The sequence below is a fragment of the Hemicordylus capensis genome, chromosome 6 (assembly GCF_027244095.1).
Source record: "Hemicordylus capensis ecotype Gifberg chromosome 6, rHemCap1.1.pri, whole genome shotgun sequence".
In the NCBI taxonomy this organism is placed as follows: domain Eukaryota; kingdom Metazoa; phylum Chordata; class Lepidosauria; order Squamata; family Cordylidae; genus Hemicordylus; species Hemicordylus capensis.
The window spans coordinates 125,966,446-125,981,651 of record NC_069662.1 but is presented as its reverse complement, the minus strand read 5'-3'; the positions used below and the strand labels follow the sequence as shown (position 1 = coordinate 125,981,651).

Here is a 15,206-nt window from a genome sequence, read left to right as displayed (position 1 = left end):
GGATGCCCACACTTGCTGCCCCATGGCTCACGTGCTGCTTGAGGCAGTCACCTCACCTTCCATCATGGCTGGTTGCCTCAGGGCCATCCCTGCAAAAAAATTTAATGGGAGCCAGCCAGCACCTCCCAGCTTGCCAGGAAGGCCCCAAAACTTGCTCATGTGAGTTTGCAATGGTCACAGTTCATACGGCACACAAGGCCCCACAGAATTTTGAGCATTTACATAGGCTTCAGGAGACCCAGGTTTGGTTTGTTTCATCTTTAATTTCCAGCCTCAGCAAAAAAAGTCCATTGCTTACATTTATGGAATTCTACTTGCTCACAGTGCAGATTTATGATGTGGGCATGTTATACATAAGTAAACGCCTAACTGCTTCAGAGTTTGAAATTCAGATGACTTTTGGACTGAGGGGTAGGATCCAACGCTTTCCCCAACTGTTATAATAAACAGATTGGTTAAGAGGCAACAATGCATCATTTGCAAGCCATACAGGTATCACATTCCATGCTTCAACTATGAGAGACACCTGACGACTTACAAGAAAGGATCCCAAACCATATCATGTGCTGGCTTCTTTTCTAAATCTTCCCTTATCACCATCTAAATATAGATCAGGAATATGAATCCTCTGTCTCGAAAGTTCAATATAAAAATTAAAAATTAAAAAGCTTTGGTTTCTAGCTCTGAGGTAGCAAGAAAAATAAATCAAAGACATATTGTGATGTACTTGGCTTTGGTTGTTAGTATTTCAGCTACCACAGTTCTGCAAAAATTAATCTCCTTGGTTTTTAAATAACACTGGGATGTTATTGGTTCCTTTGTTTTACTGTATTTACCTGAACCCAAGACTAGTTTTTCTCCTGGTTCTTTGATATTGGAAACTGGGGAGTTGTCTTAAAATTCAGAGGGCTGTTCCTTTTGGGTAAATACAGGTATAACCTGTATTTAACCTCCATTTTAAAGGTGTGTGTGTGTGTCATCTTAAATTCTGGGTCAACTTCTATTTGGGTAAATACAGTAACAAACTCTGGAAGTGATCCACCCCCTTCTGCTGGCCCAGAGTTGGGGGGAGGTGAGGGTGTGGTAGGCCTTGCAAAAGAACTTGCTGTGGACCTTCTATTCCCCACCCGTCAGACCTTGTACACTCTGCAACCCACTCAGCCATTCATAATAAGCTAAAGGCCCACCTGCACCTCACCTAGAAGCATTCAACAGCTCAGTTTCCCTGGACTCTTGCATGTGATGCTACACTGCTCCTGTTGCAAAGAGTCAGTGTAGCGTGAATCTAGGGAGGAACAAGCCACTGGATGCTTATAAGTGAGCTTCAGGAGAGGTTCTGCTTAATGTCAATGGTTGGGCAGGCTGAAGAATGCCTGGGTTGTGCCCTATATCCGGCCAGCATGGTAGGGAAGGGAAGAACTGCAATATGTGCCTATGTGGAGCATCTCTGTACTCTGCACTCGGAAGGGATGGAATTGTGCCCTTTAAGTAATGGTGCCTTCAGAGAACCCCTCTACATCCAAGAACCTTGTAGTCCAGGCAGCATAATTATGTGGTCCAGATATTTGCGCTTCAAGCACGACGTCGTACCTTGAAACAAAAGCAGAAAGCCAGGAGGATTAGAACACAATCTAATTCTTCCCACTCTCTCTCACCTTCTGAAAGCATTGAGCATCTGTACTATCATTACCTGCACTTTCCCCCCACAAATGACTCCAGTGTAGCCAGGACGACAGGCGCACACATTAGGCCGTATACATGTACCTCCATAGAGACATTTTTGGCTGCACAGAGCTGAAACACACAAACGTGCAGGTGTTGGACTTACAAACAAACAACACATCTCTCCCTTTAAAGAAAAGAGGCTCTAATTATTCTGTAATAATCTCCAAGTGCACAGGTGCATGCTTACATACCACAACCCAGAAAGCCACATGGGAATATACCTAGTAGTGCAAGGAACTATCTGATTATTTGAGGTCAGAAAGCATTGCTTCAACTGTGTAGATGGTCCCTAAGACAGATACATCTACACGGCAATAAAGCAAAAGCTTCAAGGTGATGTGGCTGCGCAGAACACACCACAAACTGGGCCACTCCACTTCAGTTGTTTAAGTGCTGTATCAAAACCAGTTTAACCATCAAGATTCAAGAAGTGTTACTCTATTCTAATTTTTTTTTTTTAAAGTCCTGTCTAAACAGGAAAGCAATTCCTGGGTATTTCAGCCAAACCCTATGCTGACTTTCTTGGACATTCATAGGTCACTGGATTTCTTTATGGAACTGAGAACTTTGCCTAAAACAGATAACCACCATGGCTACGTTTGCATATATAGTTGGTTATCCAAGGATGAATGGAAGGTGAGTAAAAGAGCATCATATCTGATAGGTATGAAATCAACTTTTGATTTCCCCCCAACCTTCTTCAGTAATGTTTTTCAATGTTAACTAGCATCTACAAATCCACTTGACAGCTCACCAGTGGCGAGTACACTCAGCCCTCTGGCGAGCAGGACACCACACAGATCTTCTCACCAGAAGTCTCATTTCCAATGCCATTTTTGACAGGTAAGAAACAGCAGGAATCCCTTCTGAGCAGTAGGAGAGACTTCTCCCTGTTTCTTATCTTCTTCACATTCCAGTGTCAAATGACAAAAGACCTGTTTCTCTCCTAAGTCCTCTCTCTGCCTTTGTGGCAGAAAATGATCTGAGGGAAGAGAAGGGACTGGCGGCAACCACAAGGAATGGCTGGCTAGTGAACTAGGCCTGAATTTGTGGATGCCCATTTATCAGGAGAGACCACTTCATGTATGTCTCTGGATATGACGGAATGAAAGCTCTAGCAGAAACATCAGTTTTTCCAATCATACATTATCACATCTCCAGCACTGATCAGCGCATGCTGAATGAATACAACTTTTAAAACTGTTAAATGTAGCAGCTAGGGTTTTATCTGGAGCTGCCTGTTGGGATCACATTAGACCCATTTTGAAAGAGCTGCACTGGTTACCAGTTTGTTTCCGGGTCCAATTCAAGGTGCTGGTTTTGACCTTTAAAGCCCTTAACAGTTTGGGCCCGGGATACCTGAGGGACCACCTGCTCCCAAGGGTTGCTGCCCGCTTGAGGGGGCATCTGAGGGGGCTCTGCTCCAGGTGCTGACAATAAAGGAGGCTTGGTTGTCATGCACGCGGGACAGGGCCTTCTCTGTTGCTGCCTCCAGAGTCTGGAATGCTTTCCCAGTGGCTATTCGCTCCTCAGTCTCCATCACAGTTTTTAGAAAGGGTGTTAAATCTTGGATTTTTACCCAGGCTTTTATATGATTGTATCTACTTCTGCTTCTTTGTATTTTATACAGTTTTTATGCTTGTATTTTAAAACTTTTGTCAGATTTGTTTTATATTTTAGCTTAATATTTTAATTGTGTCATTTTTTTATAGTCTTGTTTTAATTTTTGTGTAAACCGCCTTGGGATGGTTTTAATGAAAGGCAGTATACAAATTTAACAATAAATAAATAATGTCCGACTCACGTGTTTGACACTGGACTCCTTCCCACCCTGGAGGACAATGGCAAGTACTTGGTCCAATACATTCTCCTCCGTTCTTGCACTTCTGAAGGCATATAGCTGTGTGAGACAAACACACATTCAGGAAATGATGAATGCCCCACTTTCCAATCTCCCATGGTTGGGCAAGATAATTGAGAGGGTGGTGGCCTCTCAGCTCCAGTCGGTCTTGGATGAAACTGATTATCTAGACCCATTTCAAACTGGTTTTTGGGCGGGCTATGGGGTGGAGACTGCCTTGGTCGGCCTGATGGATAATCTCCCATTGGGAATTGACAGAGGAAGTGTGACTCTGTTGGTCCTTTTGGATCTCTCGGGAGCTTTCGATACTATCGACCATAGTATCCTTCTGCAACGTCTGAGAATGTTGGGGTGGGAGGCACTGTTTTACAGTGGTTCCGCTCCTACCTCTCAGACAGATTTCAGATGGTGTCGATTGGAGATTGTTGTTCTTCAAAATCTGAGCTTAAGTATGGTGTCCCTCAAGGCTCCAAACTTTCTCCAATGCTTTTTAACATCTACATGAAACCGCTGGGACAGATCATCAGGGGATTTGGAGCTGGGTGTTACCAGTATGCTGATGACACCCAGATCTATTTCTCCATGTCAACCTCTTCAGGAGTTGGCATATCCTCCCTAAATGCCTGCCTGGAAGCAGTAATGGGCTGGATGAAGGAGAATAAACTGAAGCTGAATCCAGATAAGATGGAGGTACTTATTGTGCGGGGTCAGAACTCTAGAGACGATTTTGATCTGCCTGTTCTAGATGGGGTCACACTTCCCCAAAAGGAACAGGTTTGCAGTCTTGGAGTACTTCTGGATTAATACCTCTCCCTGGTTTCTCAAGTTGAGGCAGTGGCCAGGGGTGCTTTCTATCAGCTTCGGCTGATAACGCTAGCTGCACCTGTTTCTTGAGATCAATGACCTCAAAACAGTGGTACATTTGTTGGTAACCTCCAGACTGGACTTCTGTAATGCGCTCTATGTGGGGCTGCCTTTGTACGTAGTCCGGAAACTTCAGTTGGTTCAGAATGCGGCAGCCAGGTTGGTCTCTGGGTCATCTTGGAGAGACCACGTTACTCCTCTGTTGATGGAGCTACACTGGCTGCCAATAGGTTTCCGGGCAAAATACAAAGTGCTAGTCATAACTTACAAAGCCCTAAACGACTTAGGCCCTAGGTATTTAAGAGAACGTCTTCTTCAGTACAAGCCCCACCGCCCATTGAGGTCATCTGAGGAAGTCCGTCTCCAGTTGCCGCCAACTCATTTGGTGGCTACACAGAGACGGGCCTTCTCAGCTTCTGCCCCGAGATTGTGGAATGTGCTCCCTGCTGAGATATGATCCTCCCCATCTCTGGCAATTTTTAAGAAACTACTGAAAATGCATCTCTTTAACCAAGCTTTCTCAGCTTTTTAAAACTTGTTTTTAAATGGTTTTGGCTATTTAATTGGTGTTTTATGATGTTTTAATTGTTAATTATTATTTTATGTAGTTTATAATTTTTGTTTTGTTAACTGATTTTAATGGTATTTTAATGTAAACCACCCTGAGCATTTTGGAAGGGCGGTATAAATTTTTTAACAAACAACAACAACTAGTGGGCCCGGGCACAGCATCTGTGCCTCTAGCTGGCCCGCGGGCACAGCCGGGCCCGCCGCGGCCGGGCAATTCTCCTGGGTGCGCCAGGACCAATCCAGAAGGCTGCCCCTTTCAGGCTTGCACTCTCCAGGCAGAGAGGCCTCTCCATGAGCAGTAGTCTGAGCTCAGGGGTACTTAAGGGCTCACTCTACCTCTGAATGGGGGCAACTCAGCTTGCTCTCTTGGACCTCTCCAATGTTGGGAGGACAGGCTATGCCTCGCCTTGCCGGCAACCAGGACAAGAGAGCCAGTGTGTTGTAGTGGTTAGAAAGCTGGACTAGGACTGGAGAGATCCGAGTTCAAATCCCTACTTGGCCATGAAACTCACTGGGTGACTCTGGGCCAGTCACTTATCTCTCAGCCTAACCTACCTCACAGTAGGTTAGGCTCTGAGGATAAATATAACCATGTACACCATTCTGGGCTCCTTGGAGGAAGAGCAGGGCATAAATGTAGTCAATAAAATGAGACACTCTGCTGGCAGGGATATTCCTCAGCTCATGCTAGCATAGGGATGAGGAAGGTTGCTCTGTTATTTTTCTGTGGGGATTTTTTTACCAACCCTACCCTCCACCCTGGAAAAGATGCATGCTGGCCTTTATCTATGAAATCAGTACAGCCTGATTTTGATCTCATTTATATTCGTGTAATAAAGCCTGACGTTCTTTGTATGGAAGATGAAAACTGGTCTCGGAACTGTGCAGGCTGTTCAGAAAGGCTCTCAAGGAAGCCTGCTGTGCCAGAGAGATACTGAGCAGAGCGTCCAAAGCTTGCATGCTTAAGCACTGCGATGAAAGAGGAACTCTACAAATGCTATTTCGAAACAGGAGGTATGACCTGCTTCCATCATTTAGACAGGAAAGCCCTGAGGGTCACACATTAAGCAGCTCAGGAAAGATGCCCTCTAATTACAGCTGAATGTAAATTAAATGCTGCTTATTGCTGTAGCTTCGACAAAGCGCTTTTTATATACCCAATTTAGCCACAGGCTTCCGTTTTTATGTTTTGAGGTGCTGAGAGAAATACGCACGAGTGTTGCATCTTTTCCCTCTCCATCCCGATGAGCAAGAGCAAACGTTTGGGCCCACGCATCTGCCTCCGTTCATGCACACTGGGTCACAGATACCTGAAAGCAGTGAGCATTAAGACATGACTCAGTGTGTGTCATAAAGCAGACACGGTTTCCTAAGCCAGCATCTTGAAAGAAGCCTTACTTTTTTCACATCTTCTGCCGATGTAGCCCTCTGGACAGGTACAAACATTATTTCTCATACAGTGACCACCATTCTTACAGGGAGGGCTGCAGATGGCTAAAGATAAAGAGAGAGAAATAATGTACAGGCTCAAGCATGACACGGTACAGGAGTGGATCATGTTTTGCTTCCCTTTTAACAGCATTTGTTCTTTATGCAAGGATGAGTTTGAGGGTCGGGACTAATCAATTCAGTCCAGGTTCCTACTGAGAAGAGCTACTGCTTTCCAATCTCCACAACCGGCTGTCGATATTTAAGCATAGTAACCCCCCATCAGCAAGGGAATGAAAATCTATGTGTAGAGAAATAGCAGCACAATGTCTTTTTTTAAATTAATGGGCTTGGAGGTGGTGTGTCTCATCTTGTTAGTCCATGCACATATATGCATGGGCACATGCATTCCATTCATACATAACACGTACGGCATATTCATGCACAAATTTACTTCACAGACTACAAAAACAGGTGAATTTTGCCATAAGGACCTTCAGAGATACTTGTCTTAGAAGTGCAATGTAATGCCCATCTTTCCAGCACAAACTTACATAGGAAGCTGCCTTATATCGAGTCAGAGCATTGGTCCATCTAGCTCAGCACTGTCGGCACTGACTGGCAGCAGCTCTCCAGAGTTCCAGACAGGGGTCTGAAGATGCCAGGGATCAACCTGGAGCACTCTACCTGGAAAGTGTGTGCTATACCACTAAGCTACAGCCAAGAGAACAGTAGCTTGGAGCTGGCAGCCATACTGCATAAAGAGACCAATGTGTAATAGAGAGCAACATAGATGCAAGCCATTTACAGATTCGGCCCTGCCCTGGGAATCCACTCTGCCGTGACTGGCCTTTATTGGGGTGCACTAGGAAAAATGTCCTTTCTGCTCGTGATGGTGCATTGGCTAGCAAACTGATCCTTCAACTTGTTTGGTTGTGCCAACATTGCAGGGAGATCTTCTAACCCAACCCCAACCATCAGGCCAGAGCAGAAAAGTGTTCAGTCAGCAGTGGCACCAAATCACTTTCTATCAGCTTCTAGAAAGGACTTTGGCAAGTCCTTCATTCCAAGATTCTCAGTTTGTTTACAACAAGCACAGTTCTCACTGTATCCACTGTCTTTTTTAAAAATTTGAGATGGAGTAGAAGAGACAAAGCATCTTTAAACAATGAAAGCCCTATTCATGCTATATTCAATACTCGTATATGTGTATAGTGTACACAGATACAAAACTGTATAGTCATCACATGTGATGCTGAACATGGGTACAGCAGTATACTTCCTCTCTTTACCATGCATTTGGGAGGCTGTACCCAGATTCACTTTTAACATGAACACAGGTACTGTCCTTCACACAGACAAGTATACAGGAGAGGAGAGCTGGTCTTGTGGTAGCAAGCATGACTTGTCCCCATAGCTAAGCAGGGTCTGCCCTGGTTGCATATGAATGGGAGACTTGATGTGTGAGCACTGCAAGATATTCCCCTCAGGGGATGAAGCCGCTCTGGGAAGAGCAGAAGGTTTCAAGTTCCCTCCCTGGCTTCTCCAAGATAGGGCTGAGAGAGATTCCTGCCTGCAACCTTGGAGAAGCCGCTGCAAGTCTGTGAAGACAATTCTGAGCTAGATAGACCAATGGTCTGACTCAGTATATGGCAGATTCCTATGTTCCTATGTACAGACCTCCATACACTCATACAGCATAATGCTTGAATAGGGGTTATATCTTAACCACTCTATGATCTAAGCATCAATGTTTTTCCACTTAACATAGAAGGAATCTCACCCGCTTCGTGACTATGTTTTTGTTTCTAAAGACTGAGTCTAAAATATTTACCATTCTGACATTTAGCACCAAAAAATCCATTCGGACAAAGGCAAATATTTGGCTTAATACAGAATCCACCATTCAGGCAGACTGGGTCACAGACCGCTGAAAACAAAGAGGAAGATATTATTACTATTTGTACCCATCAAGACTATTCAACAAAATGTATTACACTGTACCATAAGTATAATTAACCACTTGTATATAGTTATAGGAGCAGACAATAAATGTGACCTTGAAAGCAATAAATCCAATGACTGGTATTTCACACAGCAATTCTGAGCAGAGCTCTACCAATGAAGTTCCTACAGAAGTCAGCCCCTTCCACCCCACCCACCCTCTGTGTTAATATCAGATTTCTGGTACTTCAAAGTCTAGCAGTAAGGTAAAGCACTTTATGAAAGACTTTATTGATCAGAAAATCCATCAGAGGATTTCTGAATTTCTTGATAAGCTTAATATTCCCATTTTTTTCTCAGAATGTCAAAGCTTGACATTATAATTTCACCATTGCTGATTTCATTTTTCCCCAAGTTGTTTTTGTGACAATGTGCACATGGTTCGATTGCAAAGCAATTTCCTCTCGGGGATGTTTTTTACCTGTACTACATGTGGGTCCATACCAGCCAGCTCTGCACTGGCAAACATCTGGGGTAAGACATTCACCGCCATTTTCACAGTGCCTGTTGCAAACCACTGTGTAAAGGGGAGAGAGAGGGGGGGGGAAACCACACACACTTAAAAGCCAGTATAGAAAAGAGGCTGCCATGTTTTACAGATGGAATGCAACTAAATAATTTCACAGCTTTTGTCCAAGTATGCTCTTATCCTATGAATTTCCAAAACAAGAATTAGTTCACAAGTTATCAACATGTATGCAAGATGAATTCGATTTCAGTGCTAAAAGAAAGAGCCTGGAAACAGATTATCTCAAAAAAATGAACGACATTTCAGGTACTTTCCTACAGCAGGGAAAGTTTTTAAAAAGGACACACAGATTATCGCATCGTGCTAAATAATCATCACATGCTAACAACAGTCCCTTCCAGACTGAAAGATTCCTGAATTTTATTTCCCACCTTTACATTTCTCAAAATTCTGCTGTAATTTAGGGACAGGAGAAGCTCATTTCATATACTACTGTGGGCAGGTCTGAGACACATATGGGTTTCTGGCAGTAGTTTTGTGTTGTTAACGTCTGCCCGGCTTACATATATGACCAAGCCATATGATAGTTTAATAGTTAAGCTACTGCAGCACATGCCATGACAAAAATATGTTTACTTCCTGCTGGTGTTGATGGAAGAGTGGCATATACATCACCAGTCACTGTGATGGTGGCATAATACCTTTCTTATCAATTGATATGCTGGATGGTATCCTAAGCCAGTATCTTCCTTTATAATTGTGATTTATTATTATTTTATTTTATTATTTTTACATTTATATCCTGCTCTTCCTCCAAGGAGCCCAGAGCGGTGTACTACATACTTGAGTTTCTCTTTCACAACAACCCTGTGAAGTAGGTTAGGCTGAGAGAGAAGTGACTGGCCCAAGGTCACCCAGCTAGTTTTCATGGCTGAATGGGAATTTGAACTCGGGTCTCCCCAGTCCTAGTCCAGCACTCTAACCACTACACCACACACATAGGCAATAAAGAAATATGCTATTGGTGCTATTTCTTTACCACCATCACAAGTAATCGGCTTTTTATATGGAGTCTGAAAAGATTTGTGAACCATTCTATTCTGGGACATCATTTTCCCTCTATTTATTTATTTATTGTTAAATTTATACCCCACCTTTCATTAAGAAAATCCCAAGGCGGCTCACAATTAAATTAAAAACAAGATTATAAAAAAGACACATTAAAATATTGAGATAAAAAATATAAAAACAAATCTGATTTAAAAAAAAATTAACACACACACATAAAAACAGTACAAAATACAAGCAGCAGCAGTGGAAACAATCACCCCGACGTGGCTTACACTATCTGGCAGGGAGGTTGTTGTGGAGGGCCTGGTGGCAAATATTAATGCCTCTCTGAGAGAGGGCAGGATACCCCCTTGCTTAAAAGAGACAATTATTAGACATATTCTTAAGAAGCCTATCTTGGATCCCTCAGAGTTTAATAACTACAGGCCTATCTCCAACCTCCCATGGTTGGTTAAGGTGATTGAGAAGGTGGTGGCCTCCCAGCTCCTGGCGGTCTTGGAAGAAACTGATTATCTAGACCCATTTCAAACTGGTTTTGGAGTGGGCTACAGGGTGGAGACTGCCTTGGTCAGCCTGATGGATGGTCTCCAATTAGGACTCAATGGAGGAAGTGTAACTGTTGGTCCTTTTGAATCTCTCAGCAGCTTTCAATACTATCGACCATAGTATCCTTCTGGGTTAAGGGCAGGGCTACTTAAGCGGGTGACCCAAAGAACCACCGGGCTCGCAGCCGAGCCCAGTGGTTCTCACGATGGGAGAAAATCGGCTATAGGCTACCTCCAAGTTCACAGGCAGGGTGCCTCTAAATACCAGTTGCAGAGGGGCAGTGGCAGAAGAAGGAGCATGCCTTCAGCTCCTGGTCGTGTGGCTTCCCAAAGGCATCTGGTGGGCCACTGTGTGAAAGAGGGTGCTGGACTAGATAGACCTTCAGTCTGAGGCAGCAAGGCTCTTCTTATGTTCATTTTGCTGCACAGTATGTCAGTCGGTGTCATGAAGATAACTGGTTCACATGAGCCACAAATACTGAAATGGGGCTAGATATAAATATACATATGTTTAAAGTACCTTAAGAATCCCAAAGGCAACGAGGAGAGATAGAACATTAGAGAAAAGGAAATGGAGCATATTCCAGTTGTATAGCTCAGCTTAACTAAAGGACTTTTCAGCAGGAATCTCAAGTTCTTGGGTATACTTGAAGTATCTAAGACCAACACAACTAAGCTAACTGCCAGTTAGATTAGTCAGCTAAATTTAGTTTTGCCTGATCACAGAAGAAACAATACTAAAGCTAGTCATTTGTTGCTAGCATTTATTTGTAGCAGATTCATCAAAAGGTTCAGCTCATCAATAAAAACAACAACATGGCAACTTCTGCAGCAGTTGATATCGGACATCAGAAATGCAGAATACCACTTACCTGTGTGCATTTTGGTACAACAGGGATGCTTCATCTAATGTTCACATCTGAAATTACTTACTTGTTTCACACCGTGGACCCACAAAACCATATGGACAAGTGCAAAGGTTTCTAGTCAAACACGTCCCCCCATGTTGGCAAGGTGGATCACAATGTACTGCAGGGGCAAAATTAGAGATGAGCTCCAAACATCCATTCAAATCAGAGCTTTAAACAAGTAAGGCTTCTAGAGCCTATTCTACACAAACAATTTGAAACAGCTGTCTTTTAAACAAAATAATGGCAGCTGTTCCTTGGAAAAATGAGAAGAGAAAAGACCAAGTTCCATTCTATATCTTAGCATGGAACAAACAGAAACATGGTTATGTGGGGGCATGTCTGTGATGAAAGCAACAGTGACAACACCGAAAAATGTTAGCACTGAACTCAGGCCATGGTTTTCCACTGAAGTCACAGATCTATATCAGAGAACAAAATTCAGTTCAATTTAGAAACTGACTAACTTAGGTCATGTCTTAAGTATCTTGGCAGTAAATGTGTTCGCTGGAAGATTTACGATTTATGCTCTTCAAAATTAAAGTGCAGCGGGGAGATGGGGGAGCAGCATTCCCTCTAACAGGGAATCCCAGATGTTGTTGACTACAACTCCCATAATTCCCAGCCAAAGGCCATCACAGCTGGGGATGCTGGGAGCTGTAGTCAAAAACATCTGGGATTCCCTGTTAGAGGGAACACTGGTGGGGAGCATGTTCCATTGAATATTGTGCCCTTCAGTAACATGATGCAGCAGCCTTGCAGAAACTAAGCAAGTCTGTGTCTGATCAGTTCCTGGGTGTGGGACTGTACACTGCTTTAAGTTCCATGGCAGAACAAAGGCAAGAAAGAAATAGAGGAAAATACCCATCAACGATGTTCGTCTTTTATATACTTTTCAACGGCTCCAAAAACAAGGGTGAACATGCTAAGAAATGTACAGAGGGCCAGTTCCTATGACCAAAACTATGTCCACTTACTGGAAAATCTGAGATCTCTGAGCTACGTGTGCTCCCATGGAGTCTGTCGTGTGAACGGAGGATTTTTGTCTATTTCAGATCCATGCAGCAAGCAGCTGACATTTTACTGGGATCATTCATCTTTGTTCTGAACTCATTTTGTCAATCCCAGTTAAATGTCAGGTGTTTGTGGTGTGGATCTGGGATTGGCAAGAACATTTGAGTTCATACAACACGCTCCATGGGAATCATGTGAAATGTGAAACTGGAACAGACACCTGAAGACAGATATCCACAGCAATTCAATACACATTTGGAGGAGTCTTCCTCAATATTAAGGAGGCAGTTCAGTTACCTTGATCGCAGATAGAACCACTGAATCCTGGGAGACATTCACATACATTAGGTCTGATGCATTTCCCATGGTTTTTGCAATCTGGTCGACACACAGCTGTATAAATCCAACGTAAAATTCTTAAGATGTATGATTTAGGATGATCAGTTGCAGAGGGTGGATATAGCTTATGGTACTTACCAGCCTGACAGCTCCGTCCAGAGTACCCAGGCTTACATCTACAGGTATTGGGTGCCACACATTCCATGGTTTTACCACATGTATGCCTGCATATCGCTGTAAGAAACTCAGGGGGAAACCAAAATCAGCAGCCAGTCTATATGCAGTACAAAGTGCACAGAATCAACAGATTGTGCAGTTGCTCTCAGCATTCCAGTTGTAAACAACAGTAACCCTATTTCACAAGATTGTTTGAAGGCACACAGAATAAGGATTCTAGTAAATTACTTGATCAGTGCCGTACAGCTAGTTAAACATAACCGGGGGCGGGGAGGGGGACCCAGTAGTATCTTATTTGCATGAAGCCTTGCCTGAAACCTTGGAGAGCTGTTGTCAGTCAGTGTAGACAATACTGAGCTAGATGAACCTCAGTAGACATTCAACAGATAACAGACCTTAAGGGGGCTCCACAATGCCATAACATTTTTGGGATTGCGTTTTCATAAAAATAAAATCTCAAGGTTATTATGTGAATCAGAGAGATGCATAAATTTTCTTTAGGAGCTGCATGAAGTTTGCAAGCTGCATCTCTGTACTGTATCATAAAAGTTAGGCAAACGTGTTAATCAAAATTGTTCATTTTAAGACATGTGTTATTGTAGGTATCCATACCTCGACAAATGATACCATCTCCATAATAACCAAAAGGACAACGACCGCACCTGAAGCTTCCCTCTTCATTTGGTTCACAAGGAACCCCAGAAAAACAGGGTGAATTGGCACAGGTTACTAGCCGTGGGACTGCTATGTCTGATTTTTGATCTTTTCCGAATTCTTTGGTTGGCACAGATAATCTCTCAAAGGTAGATTGTAAAGCATTATCTTTACGCTTGTCAAATTGGCTCTGAAATTTTCCATCACCCCTTCCTTCGTTTGTTAGTAGTGTCCTATTGATTCTGTTTGTTTTACTGCTTAGTGTTATGTTGGCCTCTAGGGGAGAATAGGTCTGGTAATGCATCGTAGTTGTCTTCCCAGGAGATATTGTGTTATTCTTAAATGATGTGTCCAGTGTGGAATTTATTGCAGAGCTCTTCCTTGCCTCACCAGAATGGATGTTTACAGTATTGACACCAAATGCGTAATCAGGGTATCCACTACTAATAGGTTTTCTAAAAGCTGTTCTCTGTGAGATGAGTAGCTTTGAAGATACAGTTGTTTTGGCTGGAGACGTTGATGGAGTGCTGTTGGCTATTTCTGCATGAATAACACCTTTGGGACCATCTATAGGACTAGAAGGAAAGCTTGTGGTGTCTGAAACTTTAGCAGTTGAACGCTGTAGGAAACCTACCAAACAACAAAACCAGCAAAAACATTAGGATGAGATTTACATTGTGAAGGGGCTATTTCTAAGTAAGTAAAAACAGTCTAAGTAAAAACCATTGCCTTCTTTCTTGATCAGAAATCATAATTACTGCTACTAATACACTGCTTAAAGTTAAATCTGGCCAACAGCTCCCAAACATATTTCAATAACAGAGTTGGGAAGGAACATTTTCCTTTCGCATGCTCAAATTTCCCTTAACATTTCGAACATCATTTCCACTTCTGACACTATGCATTTAGTCATTTCTAGCATGAGGGCAAAGGACGATAGCTGCTATGTTAAGGGATATTTCTGGCCTCTTAGCAACAAAGGAAGGTGCAAAGAGGCTGAGAAAGGAGCAAGGATCTAGGTCAGATGATTTCAGTTAAATTAAGGATACATTTTTGTGTTGCAACAATTAAATGCACTGCAGTCTGAAGAAGTTTTTGATGTTCAAAGCACAGATATTGGTTATTCCTCAGCAATGGAATGGGCATCAAGAAAGGATTGCCTTAGCAGTCATATAAATATTATTTGCAATGATTTCATATTGTAAAACTGAGACACATGCATCCAATAGCTAAAGACAACAAAAACATGCTTTTAAAAATAGAACGATTGTTCAGATTATAGAGGGACAGTTCAGATTATACCATCTGTTGGTCCTGCCCGCTACAGTTATGAACAAAGATGTAAATGCCACCCACCTGTTCTGCAATCTGCATACTTATGGGGATTGGGGGTGAGGACAAAGTTTGAATTGCCCCTAACAACTTGGTTCTAATTTTACATAAGGGGAGTTGAATGGTCTACCCCCTCTGCATGAGTATACAGCACAGAATGTTGCATCAGGTACACACAAGAGCATAGGAAGCTGTCATATCAAATGAGACCATTGGTCCTTCTAGCTTAGTACTGTCTATTTTGA

General features: G+C 42.8%; 1 protein-coding gene across 7 annotated transcripts in view; it reads right to left on the bottom strand.

The window, feature by feature from the left end:
* Positions 1-249: 249 nt before the first annotated feature.
* VWDE (von Willebrand factor D and EGF domains) overlaps positions 250-15,206 on the bottom strand; it is a 100,110-nt gene continuing 85,153 nt past the window's right edge. For 6 of the 7 annotated variants that reach the window (XM_053265568.1, XM_053265569.1, XM_053265570.1 and 3 more), the window contains 11 exons: positions 13,588-14,259; positions 12,937-13,032; positions 12,757-12,852; positions 11,471-11,566; positions 8,874-8,969; positions 8,283-8,378; positions 6,419-6,514; positions 6,235-6,330; positions 3,530-3,625; positions 1,691-1,794; positions 250-1,590 (listed from right to left, as the gene is read on the bottom strand). In XM_053265568.1, the coding sequence (XP_053121543.1) occupies positions 1,573-1,590; positions 1,691-1,794; positions 3,530-3,625; positions 6,235-6,330; positions 6,419-6,514; positions 8,283-8,378; positions 8,874-8,969; positions 11,471-11,566; positions 12,757-12,852; positions 12,937-13,032; positions 13,588-14,259 (1,562 nt within the window). In that variant the 3' untranslated portion in view covers positions 250-1,572. The remainder of the gene's footprint in view (positions 1,591-1,690; positions 1,795-3,529; positions 3,626-6,234; positions 6,331-6,418; positions 6,515-8,282; positions 8,379-8,873; positions 8,970-11,470; positions 11,567-12,756; positions 12,853-12,936; positions 13,033-13,587; positions 14,260-15,206) is intronic. The other variant, XM_053265571.1, reaches the window with a different exon arrangement.